Below are 26,247 nucleotides of genomic sequence, written 5' to 3'. Positions count from 1 at the left end.
GCCCGCTGCTCAGTGCCAGTTAGATTGATATTGAATATGAACAAGGATCTCATGCACCAGGCGGTGGGTTATCACGGGCCCACCTTGTTATCCCTTTTGAAAAGTGAGCAATATGAGAACCCAGACATTCAAAGCGTTTCGGCCGAGTTCTTGAAAACAGCGCTGCATCACAGGTAAACGGTATCCGTTTAGCTGGGCTTCAGCATCAACACGGCTTCTTTAACCAGCACCACCACAGCTCCGCGTCGTGAATCATTCAGTCGTAAAAAAAATGCCACCTATTAAATTATCGAACCCAAAGATTCCGGATAGGCCTATTGCTTGTTTGCGTGCGTGTTTATTTCCTGTGAATTTAAATTGATGAAATCACGGACACGTAGCTTTTCGGACAGTTTTCGGATTTGTTTTGCGCGTCAACATGTTGCTGTAAAATTAACGAGTCACTCGGAAGAACTTTATTTATTTTTTTAACTACAGAATATATTATCGACAAGTAAGTCGCTTCACTAGTTTTGCTGGTGTAGGCCAGAATGTATATACTGATGAATTGTATTCAATTCCTCAATGTTTAGCAGTCATATTATAGTGGTTTGTATCTGGAGATACAGTTCCAGAAAAGATGTAATGTCAAGGCATCACAGGTTAGAGGATGGTGAGCCAGCAAGCTTGATGGGTGACTGAATCCAAGTTAAATTGGTATTCACCATTAGGATTTACAGTAAGTGTTGTAATTTTGTTTTAGGATCCATTAGAGTAACCATCATCCTCCATCTACTAAAAGAGTTATGTGACTAAAAAATCTTTTAAGAAATCTCTCTCTGTGCAGTCCCACTTGCTTTTCCTCATAAAAGTTCTTGTATAGACATATCTTACTGTAAGAAAGAACTGCGGATGCTGGTTTAAATCAAAGGTAGACACAAAATGCTGGAGTAAATGGTCGAGAAGGGTCTCGACCCGAAATGTTGCCCATTCCTTCTCTCCTTAGATACTGCCTCACCCGCTGAGTTCCTCCAGCATTTTGTGCATATCTTACTGTAATTGTGATGCATTATTACTTGTCATCCTTCTCAATATGTCTACAGTTCTTGACACTTACATGATGTCTAATGTTGTGTCAACCTGCTTCCACTTCTAACTGTCCAGTTGTAGCCAGATAATTTTCTGCAGTATTTTCTCTTTCATTTCTGGAGACTGCCAAACATGTATCCAAGGCCTCCTTTTATTTCACATATTTGCAACCTTGGCGTTCACTTCCTACACTTGTCTCTGAATCATAAATAATTTATATGCCTGGGTTAACCCATCAGCATTTGGAATCCTGTTTCATATCCTTTGCACCTTGATAATCTCAATGATATTGCAGCTGTCTACCAATTACCATAGACTCAAACTGATCTAAAACTCTGCTGTTAGCTTAATTGTCTTTTTCTGGTTTTTATCTTCTCAGATTTGTTTTCTTTGTCCCTTTTATTATTAGGTGTAGAAGTTGATTCCTGCCAGCAGAAGCTAGTTTTCATACATTTGACCTGGTTTAAATTGACAAATGCGGTCGACTTTAATTACGGATTGATACATATTGAAATGTGATAAATATCTCAAACCATCAAAGAGGTGTAATGAAAACATGAATGCAGAGACAAAAATAGAGTGGCTGGGAATGATGAATGGAATCATGATGTTTGAAGTTGGATCTTAAAAGTGGAGAAGTTAAAGAAAAAACAAATTGTGAGGTTAAGGCAAGTTTGGACCACGACCAGAGTTGGATTAATCCAGAAGGAATTTGGTTGATCAGAGGTCTAGAGTTTGGTCCCTTTTCCAGGGATTAAGATGTTACAGTAGAGTGGAGGTGAAACCATAAAGAGCTTAAAATTTAAATGTAGCACTTTAACGTAGTTTTCAAGCACAGCTCATGCAATTTGTAAGAAAACTCAGGTAGCTGTACTTTTTGGTGAATACATTTGTGAAAGATGTGGACAAATGGAAGAGTTTTTAATCAGTCATATCTGGAGTTAATGGATGCGAAGGTGACGTTTGAGCAGGAGTTGAACCGAGATATGTGTAGTATCTTGTGTGCGAAGGGGAAAACACAGATACAAAGCTTGATTGAATTGGACTCGAGTTATTAATGATTTTGCTAAAGCTGCATTTGAAACTAGGGAGGATAATGGTTTGGATTTTGTCAGTTGATCACAGCTTGATAGCTTGAAAGCACAGCACCACAGTCATAGAGAATAATAGGGGGTGTGCACGTAAGGTCACTGGATCATAGGGCTTGACGCACGGAGCCGCTCAATCCATCTGGAGGACATCCGTAACTTCCGGTATATGTTATTAATGCAAGAAACACGTACTTTCCAACCTGTTAAAAAACGCCAAAATGTTGAATTTTTGCGCTGTGGAATTGTGGAAGTTAGGGTAAGTGTGAGAGACATGTACCCAACGTTAGAATTCCAAAAGTGAAGCGAAATGAAGGTAAAGAGAAGCAAAAGCTGAAGGGACAACAGCAGCTAAAGTGCTTGGCGAACACTGGCCGTGCAGATATCGGAATTGAAAATAATGGGAATTATCGCGTTTGCTAACTGCATTTCATCAACAGTAAGGCATTATTTGTGGTTTTTCTTGATTTCTTTGGTAATTGGCCAGATTTATCACTTCTGAAACTTTTTAGATGCCAAAGGAATCAAGAAAAAACACAAATAATGCCAGTTGATGAAATGCAGTGAGCAAACGGCCAATGTTCGCCAAGCACTCTGGCTGTTGTTGTTGTCCCTTCAGCTCTCGCTTCTATCTACCGTCATTTCTCCTCGCGTTTGGAATTCTGAAGTAGGCTAAATGTCTCTCACGCTTATCCCGATTTCCATAATTATTTACAGCGCAAACATTGACAATTTTGGCGGGTTTTAACGGTCTCGCTACGCTGGAAACAATGGTGAGTGCTTACCTGCAGTTCATCGCGTGTACTCCACTTGGCGTAGCATAGCAACAGTACGGGTCATGGGTCGTGACCCGACTGCTGTGAAACCTCCCTATACAAGGTGTGCTTTCTGTTTTGCCGGAAGCAGATAAGCAATTTGATAGCTGCAGGTGAAGTGATGCAAAAATAGAGAGTGTTTGGTAAAGAAGTGAAGAGATTCTCTTAATGAAAACAGAAAATGCTGACATACTCAGCACATATGGCAACATCCGTGGAGACCGAAACAGAGTTTCAGGTTCATGTTTAGAAGAAAGATCATGACCTGAAACATTAACTGTTCTCTTTTCACAGATGCTGTTTGAACTAAGTATTTCAGTATTTTCCCCTCTCTCTTTCAGAGTTCCAGCTCCTGTGTTTTTAATTTGCTTTTCAAGTTGACTTAAGGAGTTGTTTTGAAAGTCATGAGGAACCTGGATAAGTGGTAGCAACAGTTTGGAATGGCAATTTCTGATGTGAGGTTAGCATGTACTGTGTCATTCAGTTGAGAGTTAAACAGTTTCTTGATTAACAGTTAAATAAGAATAATCTTAATGGACCAGAACCAAGTCAGTCTGCCAAGAGCTTAATTTTTCAAATACTTCACTACTATTTTTAAGTGCACAAGGTTGTTAAAGACCTTATGACTTTACCAATGATACATGTCCGGAATCTACTGGCATAGTGTACATTTCTTCATCCTAACAGCCTATTAAAACTCCTTTCTGGCAATTATTCTTTGGTTGCACATTAAACTCAGTTGTTCCCTGTAGCTGGTGATACAGTTTTATTGTGAAGCAGAGCAGTTTGAATTTAAGCAAGCGCAGAAAGAAGAAATTTGATGAGGTTAATTAAAAACTTACAACAGTCCGAGAGAAAAATGAAATCAATGGTAAATCTGTTTGCTACATTTTCTTGAATGATTTCGGTGCTATATTGACACAACTAGTGGAGCTGTTGTGTAGGAAGGAATTGCAGATGCTGGTTTACATCAAAGATAGACACAAAATGCTGGAGTAACTCAGCAGGACAGGCAGCATCTCTGGAGAGAGAGAATGGGTGACATTTCATGCCGAGGCTCTTCTTCAGACTGAGAATCAGGGGAGAGGGAGACATAGAGATATGGAAGGGTAAGGTGTGTAAACGACCGATCAAAGGGGACGATGATAAAGGAAAATGTAAAATGGTTTATTGTTAGCTATGGGGAAGATGAAAACGAGGCATACAATCAGTAAAATTTAATCTGGATAACAATGAAACTAGTTGGAGAACTAGGATGGGGCGAGGGGTGGAGAGAGAGGGAAAGCTAGAGTTACTTGAAGTTAGTGAAATCAATATTCATGGGTTATAAGCTGTCCAAGCCAAATATGAGGTGCTGTTCTGCCAATTTGCATTGGGCCTCACTCTGAAATGGAGGAGGCCCAGGACAGAAAGGTCAGTGTGGGAATGGAAGGGGGAGTTTGGCAACCGGGAGATCACGTAGGACTAGGCAGACGGAGCAGAGGTGTTCAGTGAAACGATTGCCGAGCTTGCACTTGGCCTTGCCGATATATAGGAGTCCGCACCTGGAACAGTGGATACAGTCAATGTGGTTGGAGGAGGTGCAAGTGCACCTGCTGTTTCACAGCTCTAGTTACCTGGATTCAATTCTGACCTCAGATCCTCAGGGATAGTTCATGGGAATGAGGAGAGAATAGATTACAGGGACAACTATTCGTTTATTATGTCACAGATGCTGCTGTCCAGGCAAACATGAGTACATGATGAACTGCAAATGAGAAAAATAATCAGAATGCAGAAAAGAGTGTTACAGCTGCAGAGAAAGTACAGAGTTAAAGAAAAGAGCAGGAGCTGCCACAAAGTCGAACAGAAGATCAGGAATTCACCACTGCCATATGAGCAGCAGGAAAGCAGCAGTTCTTGAAACTTAGGACGTGCTTTCAAGCTTTTGTATCTTCTGACAGGCAGGGCACTGGAGAAGGGAGAATGACTGGGGTGTCGGTGCTCCTATATTATGTTGGCTGCTTTCCTGAAGCAGTGTGAAGTATAGATGGAGTTGATTGGGGGGGGGGGAGGGACGGTGGAGTGTGGGGAGGAGGCTGTTTTATGTGATAGACAGGACTGCATAAACAACTCTCAAAGTCAGTAAGACAAAGGAACTGATTGTGGACTATGGAAGAGGAACAACGAGGATCCACAAACCTGTCTTCATCGACGAGACGGTGGTGGAGAGAGTCAAAAGCTTAAAATTGCTGGGTGTGCATCTCTGAAGATGTGTCCTGGACTTAGCACATTGATCCAATCATAAAGAAAGCCTGTCAATGCCTCTACTTCCTTAGAAGATTGAGGAGATTCGGTATGTCAGCGAATATTCTCTTCAACTTTTACAGGTGGATGGTAGAGAGCATATTGCACTGGTTACATCACGGCCTGATTTGGCAACTCGAACGCCCAGGAACGAAGAAGATTGCAAAAAGTAATGAACACAGCTCAGTCCATCACGGTTATAGACCTCCCCACCATCTAAGGGATCTACAAGATTCACTGCCTTCATTGGGCAGCTAGCATCATCAGAGACCCACACTATCTTAACCATGCTTTCACTTCACTCCTGACATCAGGAAGAAGGTATAGGAGCCTGATACTGTAACATCTAGGTCATGGGGCAGCTTGTTTTTGTTATGGGATTTACAGAGTAATATGCTTGCTTATCTGTGGTGCTATCTCCTTCCTGTATTTCATCTCTACATTGAGAACCTGGTCACTATAGTGGTGTCATCTGTAAATGGAGTTAGAGCAGAATTTATCTGCACAGGAAGTAGCTGATAACTCGGCCTTGCTGGGCATCGACTTTGAGAATTATTGTGGGGAATATTGTGTTGTCCTTGCTGATTAAAGTCTATAGGTCAAGAAGTCAAGGATCCAGTTGCAGTGTGGTGTGTTCAGGAGATTGATTGGAATTATGGTATTGAAGGCAGAGTTATAGTAAATAGTCTGACAGAGGTGTCATTATCATTCTGCTGTTCCAGGGATAATTGTTTTGTGAGCTAACGTGAACTCAATGGGCCATCACGGCCTCCTATATTGTCAGGAAATACAGAAAATATGATGTCATACCAAAACTGACAATCTCTTGACCGTATTTAATTTTCACAAGCGGCTGGGGTTTTTTTTTATCTTTTGATGATTTATGAAAAGGAATCTGGCCTTGAGATATATTTGAAATATTTTGGATTATACATCACTTTATTTGTGATGTATGCAAATAGAAATAGACGAAATGCATTGAATGACCTTTGGGACAGTTGACATTGTGCTTCTGCAGTTAGAACAGGATGTCTTTGGGAAATTGTTAATATTTAAAAAAAGATATATAATGAAAATGAATCTTGATCCAATTTATATTCTTGTGAAAAATACTGCTTTCATCCTCATTTGAATACTTGAAGGAAATGGTGAATTTTTGCAATATCTTTAACATGATCAAAATCCGAGTGAATTTGAGTAAAAGTATTGTGCATTCCATTTTGCCTAAAACTATTTTATAGCCTGAAAAAACAAAATACTCCACATGTTAAGTGATCACTATTTCATCAATGTAGGGCAGCATATTTAATGCCTTTTAATGCTTTTATTTTTTCCATGTACACATTCATAAACTTTGGGATGAAACAAGTTAATCTGCTCAATGTCATGGTGTGCAAATTTTTAATTATGCTTGTATGGGTAGCATCAAACTACACATAATTAATCGTGATATAAAACACTCTTGTTTTGCAGAAAGGATAGAAGAATTGATAATACTGGTATACAGCAACTCATCGCGAGAAAAGCAGACCTTCTGTTTGCTCCATCGTGGAAATCAACTCCCAGCACTGAACTGAATGACGAAGAGACAGAAGGTGATTTGTATACAAGAGTTGTCTGAGCTTTGTTTCTTTTTGGTATTTCCACACATTAGGAAAAAGGGGAAAACAAATAAATATAATATTATTTAAATAAACACTAAATATTTTTCTCCTCAACCCTATTTTGACAAATTAATGCTTCTTTCCTCCTCATAGACCCTGCAAAATTTCCTGATAAAACTGTTTGAATAAGAGCTAGTCCTCTACCTCTGCCTTAAATATCTTGAAGTAAATGAGTGACTGTCTAAGAGCATTCTGAAATCATTTTGGTGTCGGGTGATTCTAGTGGGTCCAGATACTGTTTTGGAGGTATGAATACATAAACAGGATGTGTATTTGTTTGGTGTGTCCATTTTCAGACAAACCCACTGCTACTTAGTTCAATGCAAATTACATATTTGCAGAATGTATTCAATTTTTATTCCTGAGCCAGCAACAAAGGCAGATCATCTGTCCGTTTATTGTTGCGGAAAATTAATGAATGCATTTATTGCATGGACAATGCTGCCAACACTTCCAAAATTACTTTATTTGATGTTAAGTATGTACAGAAAGGCAAGTTATTTGTTCATTGAATTTCTCCAGAACTACAAAAATTCAAATGCTTTAGTAATTAGTTTTTTATTAATTCTGCTTTGTCAGATTGAAAATCAGTAATAATTCAGAAAATAATTTAGCTAACTCATTAGAAGTTTTATTCAAATTAAGTGACTTTTTAGAATAAATATTATGCTCCTTATTTCACTTGAAATTTGCTTTGGGATAAAAGTATAATTAATTGGTTTGTGATATAGAAATAAATATTCCTAAATATCTCAATTTGTTTTCCTTTTTTTCCAGATTATTATGCAATTATGCCTCCTTTGGAACAGTTAATGGAGGTTCCAAATGAGGACAAAAGACAGTACTTCTTCCGTGATATTGAGCGTGGGGATATTGTGATTGGACGAGTTGCATCTATTCGTGAATTTGGGTTCTTTGTAACATTAATTTGTCTTGGAGGGGACCTTGTGCGGGACATTGAATCCTTGGAAATAACTGTAAGGTTATGATTCATATACCTTGTATTATCAAACATAATATTGCAATAACGATGTATTGAAGAATAAATGAAGAAGAAATAATACTTACCAATATACCCACATATAGGATCCATTTACTCTTTTTTTTAAATCTTATACATAGCTTGGGATATAAAGGAATCTATCGCTTTGTGATAATATTAGTGTACTTTACATTTATTTCATTTGATGAGTTGAACATTAAGGTATAATACCCACACGGATGACTTCAGTCATCCTAAGGCTTCTAATTGCATGGACACCACTTAATGATTTTTTATTAAATTACGTTTTATCTGGCTTGTAATCATTTAAGAAAAATGGCAATTGTCTGATTTTTCTTCAGATAGATGTAAAAATTTGAAGACTCAGCCCAGATATTTAAGTACACAGTTATTTTAATCAAACTGTCCTAACTTGCCCAGCTTTTACTTTAGAAGTCTGCCTTTACACAAAAAGAAATTGAACAACGTATTGATTAAGTGCTTTAAATGTTGTTACAGGCACTTTGTCCTGTGAGAGATGTACCATCACTTGGAAAACACGAAGACCCTTTGTCTTACTTTCAAGTAGGAGATCTTGTAAGAGGTATCGACAATTGATATGAATACTTATTGAAAAATTATTGTTGCTGAAATGTTGATCTCAACTTTCACCTGTGTATTTGTTGTAAAATAATTTGTTTTACAGTTGTTGTAAAAGATGTTGATCGATACCATGAAAGACTTGCAGTAACTTTGCGCCCTTCAGTTCTTCCGTCTCGCCTTACTCATTGGAAATTGGGTGTTATTAGTAATGAAGATCTTCCTACATACTACAGGTACTAAAAAAATCCTACAGTGAGAATCTTTATTTAATCTTCCCCTCTGTCAAACTGAATAATAGAAAATTTATATTGTTGGCTTCTCCATACGGTTCTATGTGTTTAAACTGTTTCTATGTGTTTCAAACTGTCATCTGAGACCTGCACCCTTGTGATTACAATCTGTAGACGAGATGCTGGTCTAAAATAGAAACCAGTTAATAATCCATGGTAACTTCAATGTCAGACTTAGAACTGACACAATCTTCAGGAATGCCGATTTGCAATGAAGGATTAGAAAAACCTAACTCCATTTGCATGCTCTTCCCAGTGAAATGTTTGGAGTAGGGCCTTGTATCAACACCTTGTTTCATCAGAGAAGATGGTAAGATATCTGCAAACTGGATATTGCAACCTGTTAGATTTAAGGGCCTGTCCCACTGTACGAGGTAATTCAAGAATTCTCCCGCGTTTTCCCGATTTGAACTCGGAGAATGTCCGTAGCGGAGTTTGTGGATGTCCCGTAGCAACTCGTAATGCTAACGGTAGGTACTCGGGAAATCCTGTAAACCCGTGACGTTTTATCAACACTGTAAAATGTCCACGAGTAAAAAAATACTTGTGATGAAAAAAATTGTTACTATTTACTCGTACGAGCCGCTACAAGACATCCACAAACTCATACGGACCCGCTACGGACATTCTCCGAGTTCGAATTGGGAAAACTCGGGAGAACTCTTGAATTACCTCGTACAGTGGGACAGGCCCTTAAGTCATTGAGCAAGGACCATAAGGACATCCAATCACTTGCCTGGTGACATGTACAGGCGACCTTCGCGTTGGGGCCATTTGGGCTTTGGAATTTAGTTCTTGCAGAATTCGTAAATCACTACCCCAAAATTTAAGATATTTCTGTATGTGGGGAAAAAAAGTAAATAATTCAATGCAAAATGTCTCTTTTTCTAATTCCTGACTCGTGCAATGATGGCACGGCTTTACTTTCTGATAAATTGCAATTATGGGCCACTAGTTTGGAATGTAACTCCACCCATCCTGTGAAACGGGTTGCCTCAATCAAGACACCTGTCTTTGATTCCTCCGAGAGTGAAATGTCTGTGACGGTCAGCACTTCCCCAGTTGAGCAACGGGATGAAAAGGCAGTTGAAATACAAGGCGATATCTGGAGCAGGCAAAATTTCTGCCAAACACTTTAACATGGTAAAGGAAATGTTGTGGTGTGAACTGCGGAGATATCACCCTGTTGTCTGCAACAGTGAAGATAGTTGGAAAGATCTTCCTCCGCTCCCACTTCTCAGATTCAATGCAAATTCCAACAAGCAAGACCAAAAATGGAAATTGTTTTCGTTCTGTGATAAGTGCACGAAGAGCATAGGGAGCATCACCAATATGTGGACATTTTTTGGCCTAAAAAATGTATGACTATCAATCGAGGGATTCTGTAGTATCTTTTTCAAATTTGGCAATGCCTACAAATGTATTGCTATGCTTTGGATACCACCTGGTGTTATGTAGATTGTGATCCTGCCCATCAAAAAACAATCCCAGTGGAGGCTGGGGCCAATCAAAGCTGTGTCGTAGCACCAAACTTCTCACCCTGCCGATCTGCAGTACAACATCGTACCTCTAATTTCCCTGTTGGAATGGAGCTAACTTGCAGAACAAATGGAAAACTATTCACTTTACCTCATCCCCTCTCCATAACCAAGATTGCTGTAACCACTGACATTGAATTACAATACTCAGACAATGCTTGAAAAAGTTTAATGTTCAGACACTAAGCTCCAAGTCATTGTTGAAGTTTGAAGCTAAGAAATTGAAGCAGGAGAAGGCTATTTGACCTCTCATGTCTGCATTGTCATTTACCTCTCACTTTCCTGCCGGGGAACCCTCCACCATCCTCGACTCCAATGAACTGGCGAAGATGAAAACAGTTTAGTTTAGAGATACAGCGCGGAAACAGTCCCTATAGCCCACCGAGTCCGCACCGACCAGCGATCCCCACACACTAACACTATCCTACACGTACTAGGGACAATTTAAATTTATACCAAGCCAATTAACCTATGAACCTGTACGTCTTTGGAGTGTGGGAGGAAACCAAAGTTCTCTGAGAAAACCCACGCAGGTCGTGGGGAGAACCTACAAACGCCGTACAGACAAGCACCCGTAGTCAGGATCGAACCCGGGTCTCTGGCGCTGTAATGCAGTAGCTCTACCGCAACACCAATGTGCCACCTGTTAAGCTGCTTCAAAAATTTGATACAAGATGCAGGTTGGTCAAGGTTGTCCTGAAATAGTTAACAATATTTTTAAATGTTCATTTAACTTTCAGAGGTTGACTTTATGAAATATTAACTCCTATTTTTATTTTGCCAGAAAATAAATACCTTTCCTTCTGTTGTGGCTTTGCTTTCACATTCCTTTACTGCAGATTGTATACGATTTACTGCTATCAGATTATGTAGCATATTGCTACTTTGCTCCTTTCACTGTCTCGATAATAATAGCCCAATGTGATCCATCCTGGCTGACAAACTATTCTGCCGTGTGTTATGTGGATGGTTTTATCTTTATTTAAGAATATGTTTCACGTAGTACCTTTAACCCAAAGCACTTCAAAAAATATGAAATAGTTCTGAAACATAGGTACTTTCACGCGGTTCAATAAAGTTAAGTTTAAATCCACCCACCCATGAGGATATTTATGATTGAAACATCTCTTCAAAAAGACAACATCTCTCACAGAGAGACAATCCTTTATCTATGTTCAATATGTGTCATTTACGTCTCATTTCATCAAATAGATGATGACATTGAGATTCTTTCTGGTCTGGTATCATGTTCCTGGCCTAATGAATACAATGGAATGGAATACTTTATTGTCACATGTGACAAGGCACAGTGAAATTCTTTGCTTGTCCACCCAATGTATACAAATAGCAGCCACCTTACGGCTCTGACCAAAGTTACAAAGCACGCCGGCTCCTCCTTTTGTTCAGTGGCACAGTCAGGCAACATTTGTAATGATTCCTGCTCTGACATTTAACATTTTATAATAACTTGTTTTCTTGACTACAGGCAGAATTCAACGCTGGATAGTCATGTTATGGAAACATATGACAACGTTTTGCACCAAACGCTTGGATTTGCTAATCCATCAACAGTTGAATATTTATTGGGCAAACTTGGAATTAGTGAAATTGAATCATCGTCTCTGATGAGAGGATTACAGAGGTGATATGTTCAGAATTAATATTTAGAGGCTGAGTTTCAGAAGATTAATTGTCTGAAGTAACAATCAATTCAGATCGCAAAAAAAACAAAACATTTTCAATTAATTGACAACATTTTTGTCTTTGTCTCCAGCATCACCAAATATTTAGTTTTTCTCCTTCACAAACTGGTCAAATTTGCCTATATAATCCCTTTAAAGATGGGTATAGAGGAGGGATATATTAGGATGCATTGCCAGATTGATGGAAGAGAGGGTTTAGGGAAGTGCTTGATTTAGCAACAATCATGCTGCTCTTGTCATTGGTCCAGCGGAAACCATGCAAATAGAAAACAAAATTTGCAATTGAAAGGATTGTCAAGATTGTTCAACCAGAATTGAGGAAGGATGCGGAGAGATTACGAGCAAAAATGTAAAATATGTAGTTTGTGAAGATCAGGCAATGTGGCAGAATGCTGGTGATATACTTCAAATTTCGAGGATGAAATGAGGCCATGTTAGAGGTAGGTTGACACAAAATGCTGGAGTAACTCAGCGGGTCAGGCAGCATCTCTGGAGAGAAGGACTGGGTGACGTTTCTGGTAGAGACCCTTCTTCAGACTTCTCTCCAGAGATGCCTGACCTGCTGAGTTACTCCAGCATTTTGTGTCTACGTTCGATTTAAACCAGCATCTGCTGTTCTTTCCTACCCATGTTAGAGGCATGCAGAGTTGAAAATGGCCGAGGCGTGTGATGGAATATGAACAGCTGAAGAATTGAAGTAGAAAAATAAAGAATATTTTTAGACATGTTTGTATTTATTGTTTAAAAACATGAAATTTCTGGATTAATTAAGAATTCAAATCTGGACTCTTATTTTTCGCCAGTATCTGGGAAAAAGAACACGTGCCCTATTTCTAATCTTTTTCCAGCTGTCATAATATTCCTGCTTGATTTGCTCCTCTCCACCTTCAATGTCTGTTTTCCCTCTGAAGGCCATTACTATTGTCCATTATGCTACTATGGTTCTACCCTTATCTCCACCAAAACAACACAGGAACACAAGAAAATAGAGGCAGGATGAATTCAATGATCGTGGGCCAGAATAGATCAAGCCATTCACCAACTGGTCTGGTGGATAACTTTATTAATTTTAGGTTGTCTGATGAAAGTTTCATTTTTCCAAGTTCAACTTGACTGGGTGAAATCTGCATCAACATACCAACAATGACCAGCCAAGCATATACTGTTGGAAAAAAAATGGAACTTTTAAAAAAACGCGAGTTATTCAATATTGCTGATATGAAAGTGCTTTAGATCGGTGGCACAAAGTTATAGTATCAGCATCACATAACACTCAAGCCAAATGAAAGTAGAACAGATACCATTTAAATAATGTGTTGTTGATGGGTTTAATTTTGGAAAAAAGCCAACTTGTGACAAGAATGACCCAGTGGGTTGTTAGAGGCTTTTTGAACTTGACATTTATAACATTTTGCTTTTCATTGAAATAACTGCAACTTGTTTGTTGCTTTCGGTCATTAATGACTTCATTTGTGTTGTGGCCTTGGATGCAAAAGTGAAATCATACATCATTGTCGCGTATCCATGATACTATTCCTGCAACAAAATATAAATGCTAGAAATCTGAAATTATAAAAAAAATGCAGGAAATATTTGTTAGATCATGGAGTTTCTAATGCTAAATGATAGTTGATAAATTTGTGACTGATCATAAATTTTCACTGTTGAATGACTACTTACTGATGACAAGTAAATATTAATCTTCTTGATTTATGCTTCAGTTATTTAAAGTTTACTCAAACTGGTGAACAAGTCTTACAAATGCTGCTGGAATTCCAAAATGGTATAACGATAACTTTATGAAATTTGATGAATCTTTTCTTCCTTCAACAGCAAAAATTTTAACAGAGATGATTATGCTCCAGCCTTAAGGAAGAAACAATCGGCATCTTGGGCATTCAAGTGGTACGTGACAACAATTTGGTTAACTATTAGGCCAGAAAATGAATTGTAGTAATTTAACCAAATTTCTCTAAAATATGTATAACTGTTCTGTGGACAAACCAAGGGACCAAGTGCTGGAGTGACTCAGCAGGTCAAGCAGCATCTCTGGAGAACATGGATAAGTGATGTTTCAGCTCGGCACCCTTCTTCAGGCTGATTGTGGTGGGGAGGGCGTGGAAGAAAGCTCGAAGAGACAAGGACAAAGCCTGGCAATAAATGAGTATGGGGGGATGAGGGGGGGGGGGGGGGCGTCATGTAGATGCCATGAATGAGCACAACAAAGCTCTGGAATAGACAGCAATAATGTTGAAGCACATGTGGCTCGTGGTGCCCTGTCCACAACACAAAGGAAGTCATTAACCCTATTGTGTAGCAGTGATAATGTGTACGGATGATCGATGGTCGGCATGGACTCCATGAACAGAAGGGCCGGAATTTGTGTGCCCCCCATGTTATAAAAGCGATTTACTATGGCTGCCAGTGTCCCCGCGGCCGGGGAGGGGGAGTGTGTGTTTGTGTGTGTGAATCACCCGGTGTGGGTGTCGGGAGGGTGAATCACCCCATGTGCGAGTCGGGGTCTCAGGGGGTGAATCAACCTGGTGTGGGGGTCGGGTACTGGTGGCGGTGTCCCGGTCAGTAACTCTGGGTAGGCGGAGGGACCAGACTGTCCCCAATTCTGCTACAGCTGATGGAGCATTGCTCTAAGAATCCATCACGGAGGCACTTCACAAACTCCCTTTCTTGGTGTCCAGCACTACGTGCATGTTGAAATCTCCCATAACAACCGTAGCAATACCTTTACGACATGCCAATTTTAACTCTTGATTCAACGTACCCTATATCCAGGCTACTGTTTGGGGGCCTGTAGATTACTCCCATTAGGATCTTTTTACCCTTACAGGCTGCAATACAGGCCTGGCAGAGCATCAACAAAATACTAAACATTACTACTTTCATCACATGACATTGCTGTGTCCCAAACATTATGGTGCCCTGAAATGGGGGGGGGGGGGGGGGGGCTATGTATAAACACAGCTGTAATTTCTACATGGTGAAACCAAAATGTATAAAAATGGCCTTTATTAAAATCTGACAATGTGCACTTTAACCACATGTGATTTTTTTTTTTTCTGTTTTAAATTTCAAATTGTACAGAGCCAAATAAATAAATGACGGGTCTTTGTCCCAAACATTATGGCACTGTATTAAACAAAATGCTGTTGATTAAATATATCTGCATACATTTATGCATGGGAAGAAATATGTTCACAAATATCTGATCCCGCATTGAATTGAATTTCTGCTTATTTCCCACAGTGTCAAAGCTGGGGTGGACCATTTTAAAGCAGGACGTCATGTAGATGCCATGAATGAGTACAACAAAGCTCTGGAAATAGACAGCAATAATGTTGAAGCACTTGTGGCTCGTGGTGCCCTGTAAGTATCTGCAAGATTGCAGATTATTTTAGAAGTATTTTAATGGACATTTAGAAAGAAACATAGAAAATAGGTGCGGGAGTAAGCCATTCGGCCCTTCGATCCAGCACCACCATTCAATCTGATCATGGCGGATTATGCAAATTCAGTACACCGTTCCTGCTTTTTCCCTATCCCTTGATTCCCTTAGCCCTAAGAGCTAAATCTAACTCTCATGAAAACATCCAGTGAATTGGCCTCCACTGCCTTCTGTGGCAGAGAATTCCACTGATTCACAACTGGGTGAAAAAGTTTATCCTCATCTCAGTCCAAAATAGGCTACCCGTTATTAAACTGCGAGCCCTGGTTCTGGACGTGTGCGGACGTGGCTTCGAAGGACGAGATGCCGAAGAGAAGAAATGGAAGCCAAATAACATGAACAGAAATAACGCCGAAAAGCCAATTAACCAAACTGACGCACCGCAGAAAAGCCAAATAACGGACATGATGTCGCCGTGGGGCAGGACCTGTCAGCGATTTGTCCAGATCCTCTCGTCTCTGGCCGGGGGAGATGGGAGGGTGGGGGTCATTTTCCCACACAAGACCGCCCGGGGCTGGAGGGTGACTGGGCACTCTTATCCTGAGCACCAAGGTGTAAGCGGTCGAAGGAGCGCATCCCTCGGGACAGCCGCCACTCTCCGCCAGTCAGTCAGCTCTGTCTGGCCATGGCTGCCCACCGCTTCGTCTCCCCCGTTTGGCCGCACTGTGACGGGCTGTGGGTCGGCAGCGCACACAAACACGGGGCCGCGGCTCTGGGCAGCGGACACACGGACGAAAATCTGGCAACGCCCCGTCAGCTGCAGCAGAGTTTGTGACAGTCTGATCACTCCGCCTACCCAGAGTCACTAACCGGGACACAGCCACCGGCACCTGACCCCCACACCAGGTTGATTCACCCCCTGAGACCCCGACTCACACATGGGGTGATTCACCCCCACCACCCTGACCCCACCCAGGGAGATTCACCCTCCTGACACCCACACCGGGTGATTCACACACACTCCCCCTCCCCGGTCGTGGGGACAGATGGCCTGGGGCACATGCAGCCGTAGTAAATCACTTTTAAAACATGGGGGGCACACAAATTTGTGTGTCCCCCCCCTCCCCCCATGTTTTCAAGTGATTTACTATGGCCGCCAGTGCCCGGTGTGGTTGTCGGGGGGTGAATCTCCCTGTGTGGAGGTCGGGGTGGTGGGTGAATCGCCCCGTGAGGGGGGCGGGTGGGTGAATCACCCTGGTGTGGGGGTCGGGTGCCGGTGCATTGCGGTCAGAGACTGAGTGGGCGGAGGGACCACACTGTCACCAACTCTGCTGCAGCTGATGGGGATATTGCTGAGTTTTCATCCCCGTGTGTACGGTACCCGGAGCCGAGGCCCCGCTCCACCCGGCCCCGTGTGTGTGTGTGTGTATGCTGCCGACTCACAGCCCGTCACAGTGCAGCCGCATGTGGGAGACGAGGCGGAGGGCGGCTATGGCCTGACGGGGCTGTCCCGAGGGATGCGTTCCTTCGGCCGCTTACACCTTGGTGCTCGGGTTCAGAGCGCCCAGTCACCCTCTAGCCCCGGGCGGTCTTGTGTGGGAAAATGACCCCCACCCTCCCGTCTCCCCCGGCCAGTGATGTGATGGACGCGGGGGGTCTGGACCAATCGCTGACAAGTCCCACCCCCCGGCGACAACATGTCCGTTATTTGGCTTTACAGCATTGCGCCCTTTCCGTTATTTTGCTTTTCGGCGTCGCGCCCGTTCGGTTAGTTGGCTTTTCGTCGTTACACCCTTTTCGGTTATTTGGCTTTTCGGCGTCATTTCCGTTCGGTTATTTAGCTTCAACTTCTCGTCCTTCGACGCCACCTCCTGGTACCGGTTCAACATGGAGAACATACCCCAACATGGAGAACATTTTTCCCTGCATCTAGCCTGTCCAATCCTTTAAGAATTTTATGTTTCTTTCAGATCACTTCTCATCCTTCTAAATTTTAGTGAATATAAGCCTAGGCGACCCACTCTTTCATCATATGTCAGTCCCGCCATCCCGGGAATCAACCTGATGAACCTACGCCGCACTCCCTCAATAGTAGGAATGTCCGTCCTCAAATTAGGAGACCAAAACTGCACACAATACTCCAGGCGTGGTCTCACCAGGGCCCTGCACAACAGCAGTAGTTATTTTGCTTCAAACCTGCTCGCTCTTATCCCTGAAATCCTCTCACTATGAAGGCCAACATGCCATTAGCTTTCCTCACTGCATGCTTACTTTCAGTGACAGATGTTCAAGGGCACCCAGGTCTCGTTGCACCTCCCTTTTTCCTAATCTGAACCATTCAGATAATAATCTGCCTCCTTGTTCTTGCCACCAAAGGGGATAACCTCACATTTATCCACATTATACTGCATCTGCCATGCATCTGCCCACTCACCCAACCTATCCAAGTCACCCTGCAGCCTCAGCATCCTCCTCACAGCTGACACTGCCTCCCAGCTTTGTGTCATCCGCAAACTTGGAGTCTGAACACACTTAAATATTTTTAAGTTACGGCATTGGTCTCTTCAGGATCTATAGGATAAACATATTACATGATATTGCGTGAGTCCTGAATGTAAATGACACGGCAAGTTTAATATTTGGCTTTAGTGTTCCTCTGTTAGAAAGACTAACATTTTAATTGTCCCTTTATTACTTCTGTTTACCCATGTACATGGGTGGTATGTGATATTGGATTCTGCTGTAGCGATCGTACGGTTCAGAAGTCCATGTTCTAGCTTTGACTTGAATGACTGACTTGTGGAGCATGGAAAATGAGGATCATCTTTCTGCTGAGGACGGGTAATGGTGAAAAGCAGGAAAGAAAATGAAATCACTTTAGCTGCATTGCTGAGGATCCACAATAAAAACCAAAAATACTTCAAACAGTAGGTCAAGCATTATCTGTGGCCCTTCATCAGAACAGGAAAAGAGAGAAAACATGATGGTTTTAATGCAGAAAGCGTAGAGGGGGAATGGTTAGGACATGGGGAATATCCAGTAGATCGACACAAAGTGCTGAAGTTACTCAGCAGGCCAGGCAGTATCTCTGGAGAAAATGGATGGCTGACGTATTGGGTCAGAACCCTTCTTCAGACTGAAAGGGTGGAGAGGGGGAGGGGGGATACTGGAAGTGGAATAGGCCAGACCCAATGATCAAGGATGGGTGGAGCCCATAATGGACCATTGTTGGCTGGGGAAAGGGTGATAACGAAGGGATACAGGGTTGCGATCAGTGGAACTAATACAGGCGTTACTTGCAATTAGAGAAATCAATATTCATACCACTGGGTGTAAGCTGCCCAAGTAAAATGTGAGGTGCTGTTCATCTAAATTTGCGTGTGACTTCACTCTGACAATGGAGGAGGCCCAGGACAGAAAGATCAGAATGGGGAAGGTTGGCAAGTGAGAGATCGTGTAGGCCAAGGTGTACTGAGCGGATTACCTCGGAGAGCTTTGGGTGCTCGATCACTGAGTTTATTCAATGCGAGAGAATTTTAGACTAAGAGAATGCAGGAATCTGGAGATCAGGCCACGGAGAGTACCTATAGTTGGAGTGGATTAGAGTGGATTTCATTAATATTTGTTTTTTACTTCAGCTATGCAACAAGAGGTAGTCTAAGCAAAGCTATTTCTGACTTTGATTCCAGAAACCTGTCCAACACAGAGGAATATCTCTCCTCTGTTTCAGTCTGAAGAAGTCTATTCAGTGGGGGGGGAATTTTGGAATAAGAATGGAAGAATCTGGATATCAGGCCACAGAGTAGCTGTACTTAGAGTGGATCTCATTTATATTTGTTTTCCTTTTTATTTCAGTTATGCAACAAAAGGAAGTCTAACCAAAGCAATTTCTGACTTTGACTTGGCTCTGGAAACTTGTCCAACGCATAGGAATGCAAAGAAATATTTCTGTCAAACTTTAGTGGAAAGAGGAGGCCAGTGAGTGTGAAATTATTGTATTTGATTTTGAATGTTATAGATAATGGCGTCATACAGCCCAAAAACAGGCCCATTGACTCAACTTGTCCATACTGACCAAAATGGCCCATCCACGCTTGCCTCACCTGCCCATATTTGGCCCATAAACCTTTCCTATCTATGTCCCTGTCCAAATGTCTTTTAAATGTTATAGTACCTGCCGCCACTACCTTCTCTGGCAAATTATTGTTGATAAGTTACATGTGCCATGGAGTACTGTTTTATTACATTCAATAAAAGTTAAAACCATGCATACCTTTCAGGTGAGAAATGGGTTTGAGGACAGAATCATTTCACTGCAACACAGGCATCTAGTTAATCTCCATTTTTAAGCACGTCCTGCCGGTGGTAGCAGTCTAATGCAAGGAGTGTCCCCAGGGGCTACAACGTGAGCCACAATAACAGCCGCGCTAACAGGATCATACAATGAGTGAAGAAGGGCTCGCTGGTGTACCTTGCGAGTCGGGGGTGGTGTGGGAAGCCGGGGCTGGGGAGGCCATGTAAGCCAGGATGGTGTCTGGCAAGTCAGTGCGTTAAAACAAGGGTTTACTGTAAAGTGAGCAGGATTTCCAGTAATTGGCAGAGATGGGCAATAAATGTTCGTTCATCTTGTGATTGAATACAAGAAAACTTCATCTTTGGATTATCTCAGTGTATTGATATTGGGACATTTAGTTTGCTATGGTGCCTTTGATGCTGAATTTAAAGGATAAAATGTCACTCTTAAATCAGTTGATATTTCGTGACATTCGGTGTTCAGGAAAGAAATGTGATTGTTTAAACTATTTTAACAGGTTAGAAGAAGAAGAAAAGTTGGTGAATGCTGAGAACTGCTATAAAAAAGCCCTGAATCTAGATGAAACCTTCAGTGAGGCTGAGGAAGCTTTACAGAAGTTAAGAAAACACATGCAGGTGATTTACTTAGTTCAGTACAACACTTATCGCAAACTGTTACCATTGTTCTTTTGTCAGATTGACTCAGAACTACGATTAGCTACATTACTTTATCAAATAAAGCAAATGGCATGTTCGTGTAAGATGTATGTTGTTACTTTTCAACATGGAATGGTAAGATATTGTCCTTCAATTACTACATGAGCTGCCAACCTGTTGGCCATTCATTGGGAAGAGTTTACCAGACAGGAGGGAACATAATTGCCACATTGATCAGATTTACTTTTGATCAAGGCTGGAGGGTGGATGATGCATAATTTATTCTGTGTGGTATTATTTTTGTCACATGTTAAAATGTGCATTTAACGTTTTTCCACTGAGATTACAAATGAAAATAGCTCTTGGAAAAGGGTGATTTTTCTTATTGATGTTGGAGATTAATCTTATGTTTTTGCTAAGTTTATATTGAGAAAACTAACAACATTGTTTGCCTTTATAACATGCAGTTACACTAAGGACATACTTTCCCCATTAAATATCCTCTGTACAATTAAACTAAGGGATTGTTGCTCAGAACATGCAGGATTAAGTTTTAGGACATTTTTGAAAATGTATTCAACTTAATATTAGAGGAATTAAAATGTTGAAGGACCAGAGGTACTCTCCAGCTTTGAATTTTTGTCGTGCTCCCAAATTAAAATGTTCCTGGCAGATCCATTGTTTCTCCCTGCACCAACCCCACAGAACACGTATCCATGTACCTCGATTCCATCTTGTCCCCTCCTTTGTCCAGTCCCTTCTGACCTACATCTGAGACACCACATACATTTTTCAACACTGCAATAATTTCAATTCCTAGGCATATATTTCCTCATGTTTAGCATGGACATCCAATTCCTTTATATCTCTATTCCTAGCTGGAAGGTCTGAGGGCCCTCCAGTTATTCCTTGAACAGTGATCCAATCAGTTCCCCTCTACTAACTGTCCTACACCTGGTGGAACCTGTCCTCGCCCTCAACATCTTTTGACTCCTTTCAATTTCTAGTGTCTTGTCAGCAGAGGAAATATAATCAAACATAATCAATATTACCATTACATCAGTGTTTCGCAAGGCAAGGAATCGATGATTTGCTTGAATTTTACTGCTTGTACTATTGTATGTTTTGTGATTTTTACCAGGTTTTACATTGATTTTCATCCAATGTATATCCATAGATCTGTTAAAACTATTCGTAATATAATTGATTAAAAGCAACATCGTGCTTCTGGTCACATATACATATTAAATACCTATAGTGCTGTTGCAGATAGATTCTCTCAAACCAATATTACATATGTATGATTGCACATTTGCTTTAGTCAAGAATACTCGGTTTCCAATAGGTTCACAGATATGAAAATAAAAGTGCTCACTCTTGCATTAAATTCAAGACGTTTGTAATTTAATCACCAGGAAATTCTGAAGATCTTTTGAAGAGTAATGTCTACTGTAATATAAGAAAGGCAGCACGGCCAACGTCTGATGAAGCAAAGTGTTGAGAACAAACTAGTTTTATGTAATGATGATGTTTGAGGGATAAGTGGGCAAGGATCACGTGCACCTTTCTAGTTTGTTCAGAATTTAATTCTGAGACTAATGTTCCCCCACTCCCCATGTGCTGCAAAGCTCCTCCATTGCATTTCTCTTTCCCATTCCTTCCCAGACAATATGATCATCTTAAATTTGATGATTCCATTTTTTCAGTCATTGATAAGACATAAAAGGTCCACATTCTGTACTTTTGCTAAAGTTATTAATGGGAGAACTTCCTTTGTGCATTAGCAAAGTTTTTAATATTTTATACTTTGTTTTTAGTTTGACAGTTGATGTACAATTTTCTTGCATTACTGATTTTTTTTTCCTTGTTCTGTTTCCTTGTGTGCATTTCCTGCCCGGGGCAACGGCTGCTGAAATTTGTTACACACCTGATTTGAACTGGATTCTGCTGCACAAATTTGGTTTGTACTTTGGTCATTGGGGAACAACTGGTAATATACGGTGATTTTGGTTTGCTTTCTGAAACGCATTTGATAAATTCTACAAATACTTTGCTTGCAATGATCACAATTAAATTTGTGATGTTCTGTGACACCCTTTGCTTTGTTGATTGCGTGGTTTACTTTTCTGTTATTTGAACCTTGTGCTTTCGTTTTCCATGGGTGTCACAAACTGATCATCCTTTTATTTAAAAAAAAACTCAATACAAAATGTTTAAACTTGTTTCATATACCTTTTACATATTCTTTCTTCCCTTTTTTGTTGCTCATCTGTTATTTAAATTCATTTTTAAATGTGTATCGATGCTTTCATTGAACATAATGTGTTATCTCTTGTGCTCTCTTGATTATATACAATTATACAATTCGTACCATTTTTATTACAATTTATATTTGGTTATTATTGTGAATATGGTTTTCTGAACGCAATTGTTACCAATGGTGTTGCCGACTGAAAACTGAATGCAATTTTGCCGCAATTTCATGATGACTGGGTATAAAAGAAATCACTTGAAAAAAAAATCTAAAGAAAGTAGAGAAGAGGAGAAAAGAATCGAGGTGTCAAGTGCAGAGAAATTGCGTAAGCTGTTAAAAGAAGAAAAAAGGTAACTTTCTCAATGGAGTATAGGTGTTTTGCAGGTGTTTGACATCCATTGCGAAGCTGACGTGAAAGGTAGGATATCAAATCAGTGAAAATTTTACATTTTACTGGCATGCACTTGATCACTGGTCACAAAGTTAAGCTGTCTTTTATGGATTTAATTATTAAAAAATAGCAGATACAATATTGTTTAATACAAATTGGTATCATCCCTTTACCCCTTAGAAGCGTTTGAAGTTAAAATACATGATTTGTTTCATAATCGGATGAATCCAGAAAGATTACATTTGCTGCTTGGTTACTTAGTATTAAAAAGTGTTCTCACAATAAACTAATTAGATGCCAACTGCAAAGGCTTGGATATATAGTTTTTCTTTGATGGAGAGCAACTACACATCATCTGTCTTAGTGTGTGTCTTTGATCTTATATTAAACCTAATAGCACAGGAAATACTTTACCTACCAACAGCTTTGTATGTAATTCATTTTATTTAGTTTTTCTGCAAAATTGAGGTTTAGATACTTACATGTTATTAAGATCAATTAATTGAAGTGATTATATGATTGAAAGCTTGATAACCATGGAGATAACATTTAACACTTCAAACCTTATTATCGAATAATATTTAATTATGGCATGGTTTGTCATTGACATATTGTACATTTAACCAAAAGTACAGAAAGTTGAGAAAGTCTTATTCTTTAAGTAGCAGCTTTTCTCTATGACTCAAAAATGAATAGCTTGGATTCTGAGTTAGCAAATTTGAGCTTTCAAAATAACATGTTCATTCGGAAAAAAAAATTCTGGCACTAGATTCTGTATCGTAGCAATTTTATGATCTGTACCTTTCCATTTAGAATGAAGAGAAAGAGAAAAAGGTCAACATCATCATCTTCGTCTGATTCGCCTGGATCGTCAATGTCTAGTTCTTCATCCTCATCTGAATCTTCCAGGAAACACAAATCAACTAAGAAGCGACAGAGAAAACGTTCAGGTTCCTCACGTAGTCAGAAGAGGCGTTTAAGTAAAGGTTCATGTGATGAGAAGATTGATCATATGCATTCTGATGAAAAGGAATGGTACACTCCTCCAGCTGATACTTCGGCTTCCTTTCTGAATCAGAAACAGGAAGTAGCAAAGTTGCTGGAGAAAAATGAAAGTTTAGTGGACCAATGGTCAGAGATCATGGAGAAAAGAAGGTACCGTTCAATTTCTTCGTCATCAGTTGAAATCATAGATCCTCTTGAAGGTAGGTCTGAAGATAACAGAAGCTCTTTGTATAGTTCAAGAACACTTGATAGTTATCGTCAGCATGACAAAAAGCACAAAGCAGATAAAGACAAAAAATCAAATGATGAAGGCAAGGTTTGGAAATGGCATCAAGATTGTGAATTCGGTCATGAAAACAATCAGTAAAACATGTGAAAAAAGTAATAGGAGCTACTCCGAGTCTTCATGGTCAGAATATTCACATTTGTCAGATGACAAATACCAACGTGAGAAGAAAGTTTCTGGGTTAATTAATTCTAACAGCAAAGATGACAGGTGTGATTTTGGAAAGACTGGAGATGATAGAGAGGAGCATGTACATGAAAGGAGATCCAAGGATTGGAAAGAAGAAAATGTACGTAGACATTGCAGGGATGGTAAAAGGGAGAATTCTAATGAAAACCCTCAAAATCATAACTCTGTAGCAGGAAAGGCTGTGAAAGGTGTGCCCCAAAACCTGCTGCAAATATTCAGTCAGATTGCAGAGTTTGAGAAAGGGAAAGAATCTGGAGCGGAATGCAAGCAGAAAAATAAATAGGTGGGCACTGTGACATTTCCAATTTCCAAAAATGCATATCCTTGTGAAAAGAGATTGAACACGTTAATGATAAAAACGCCAAGTTGGAATGGTGAATTCATTTTGTTATTATGCTCTTACATTAAATATGCATTACCCGATTTATTTGGATTACATAGGTGAGTTAACTTATTTACTGAAAGTTTGCTTAGGCCGTTGTTTCCATAGTTGTTTAATTATTTCTTTGTTTACTTTGACAACCAATGCCGTGATCACTAAGAAGAGGTTAGTATTTGTCCACATATTTTCCTTTAAATTGGTTTCAAATATGCATTGTTAGTGTTGGATTGAATGTTAGGGTATTATGTAGAACAGGAACTGAGAATGTGGAAGCACTGAGAGGATCAAACTGTTTTTGTGGGGAGACAAGGGCAGAAGAAATGTTAGGTCAGTGGTCCTTCTTCATAACTGAACAAATGGTAAACAAGCATGTTAAATTACAAAGAGGAGGAGGGCAATGTGCATCTCTGTGATAGACCAAATTTGTCAGGGTTACAATGACTAAAATGTTGGAGATAGAAGAGAAAAAGGAAAGAAGCAAATTAAAAAAAAAAGATAAAAAATGGTGGCTTTTTGAAATTGTTATGTTGTGTCTGATAGTGACAGATTTCAGTTTTACAAAGGGTAAGATGAAGGCAGGCATACTTTTAGGCGTCACCACCTTCAACCTCAGTAAAGTGTGCTTCTCCCCCCCACCCACTTTGGATACTTTGTTATTATTATCGCATTGGGGAGGAAGATAGGTAGCACATTAGGGAAGTACATTTGTCAGTTATAAGGTGCATTAGGTGGTACATTTATCAGCGGTATAGTAAATCGGCAAATTTTGTGGTGGGGGTTTTGTTCAGGGACATATGACTTAACCCCAATGCAAAAAAAACTATTACCATTAAGAAAAATAATTACCATTAAGAAATTTGATTTACTGCAATCAGCCACAATGGATTTTAGTGACATAAGTCCACTATATAAAGCACAAGAAAGATTTACTTAAGCCCTTGCTGAGTGAAATGGGAGGAATGAAGAGGGAAAGGGAAAAGAGTTAAATGGAAATTTTCTTTCTACGCAGGTCAGTGTCTTAAAAACATTTATATTCGATTAATGTGCCTCTAATTTTGGTTCTTATATTACACCTGTAACAGGCCCTGCATACTGTACTGCTGCATTCAGTTAAGCAAGTAATTTGAAATTGTCCTTTTCTCGGAGCATGCGTATTTCAAAATTGATCCTTAATTAATAACAAGTGCATTATCATTAATTAATAGTGTCACACTTGGCTAAGGATGGATGAACATTGTATTAAAATATTCCTGCATAATGCAGACTATATTGTGCCATGCTAAAAGTTTACTTTCATACATGGACTGTTAAATAAAATATGCACTGTGTGCTAATGATGACGGTCATATAAAA

The 26,247-nt window shown here is 40.1% G+C and overlaps 1 protein-coding gene across 1 annotated transcript; it reads left to right on the top strand.

Annotated features, from left to right (window-relative positions):
- ttc14 (tetratricopeptide repeat domain 14) lies at nt 1-26,247 on the top strand. The gene is given in 14 exon segments (XM_055645402.1): nt 1-173; nt 6,731-6,852; nt 7,699-7,898; nt 8,423-8,507; nt 8,610-8,739; nt 11,821-11,976; nt 13,871-13,942; nt 15,299-15,418; nt 19,293-19,415; nt 20,249-20,366; nt 22,890-22,900; nt 22,902-22,991; nt 23,846-24,395; nt 24,397-26,247. Coding segments are annotated over 14 exon segments (2,313 nt in total). The 5' UTR covers nt 1-36; the 3' UTR covers nt 24,796-26,247.

The sequence above is a fragment of the Leucoraja erinacea genome, chromosome 14, assembly GCF_028641065.1.
Source record: "Leucoraja erinacea ecotype New England chromosome 14, Leri_hhj_1, whole genome shotgun sequence".
Lineage (NCBI taxonomy): Eukaryota > Metazoa > Chordata > Chondrichthyes > Rajiformes > Rajidae > Leucoraja > Leucoraja erinaceus.
This window is presented reverse-complemented; position numbering and strand designations above follow the sequence as displayed.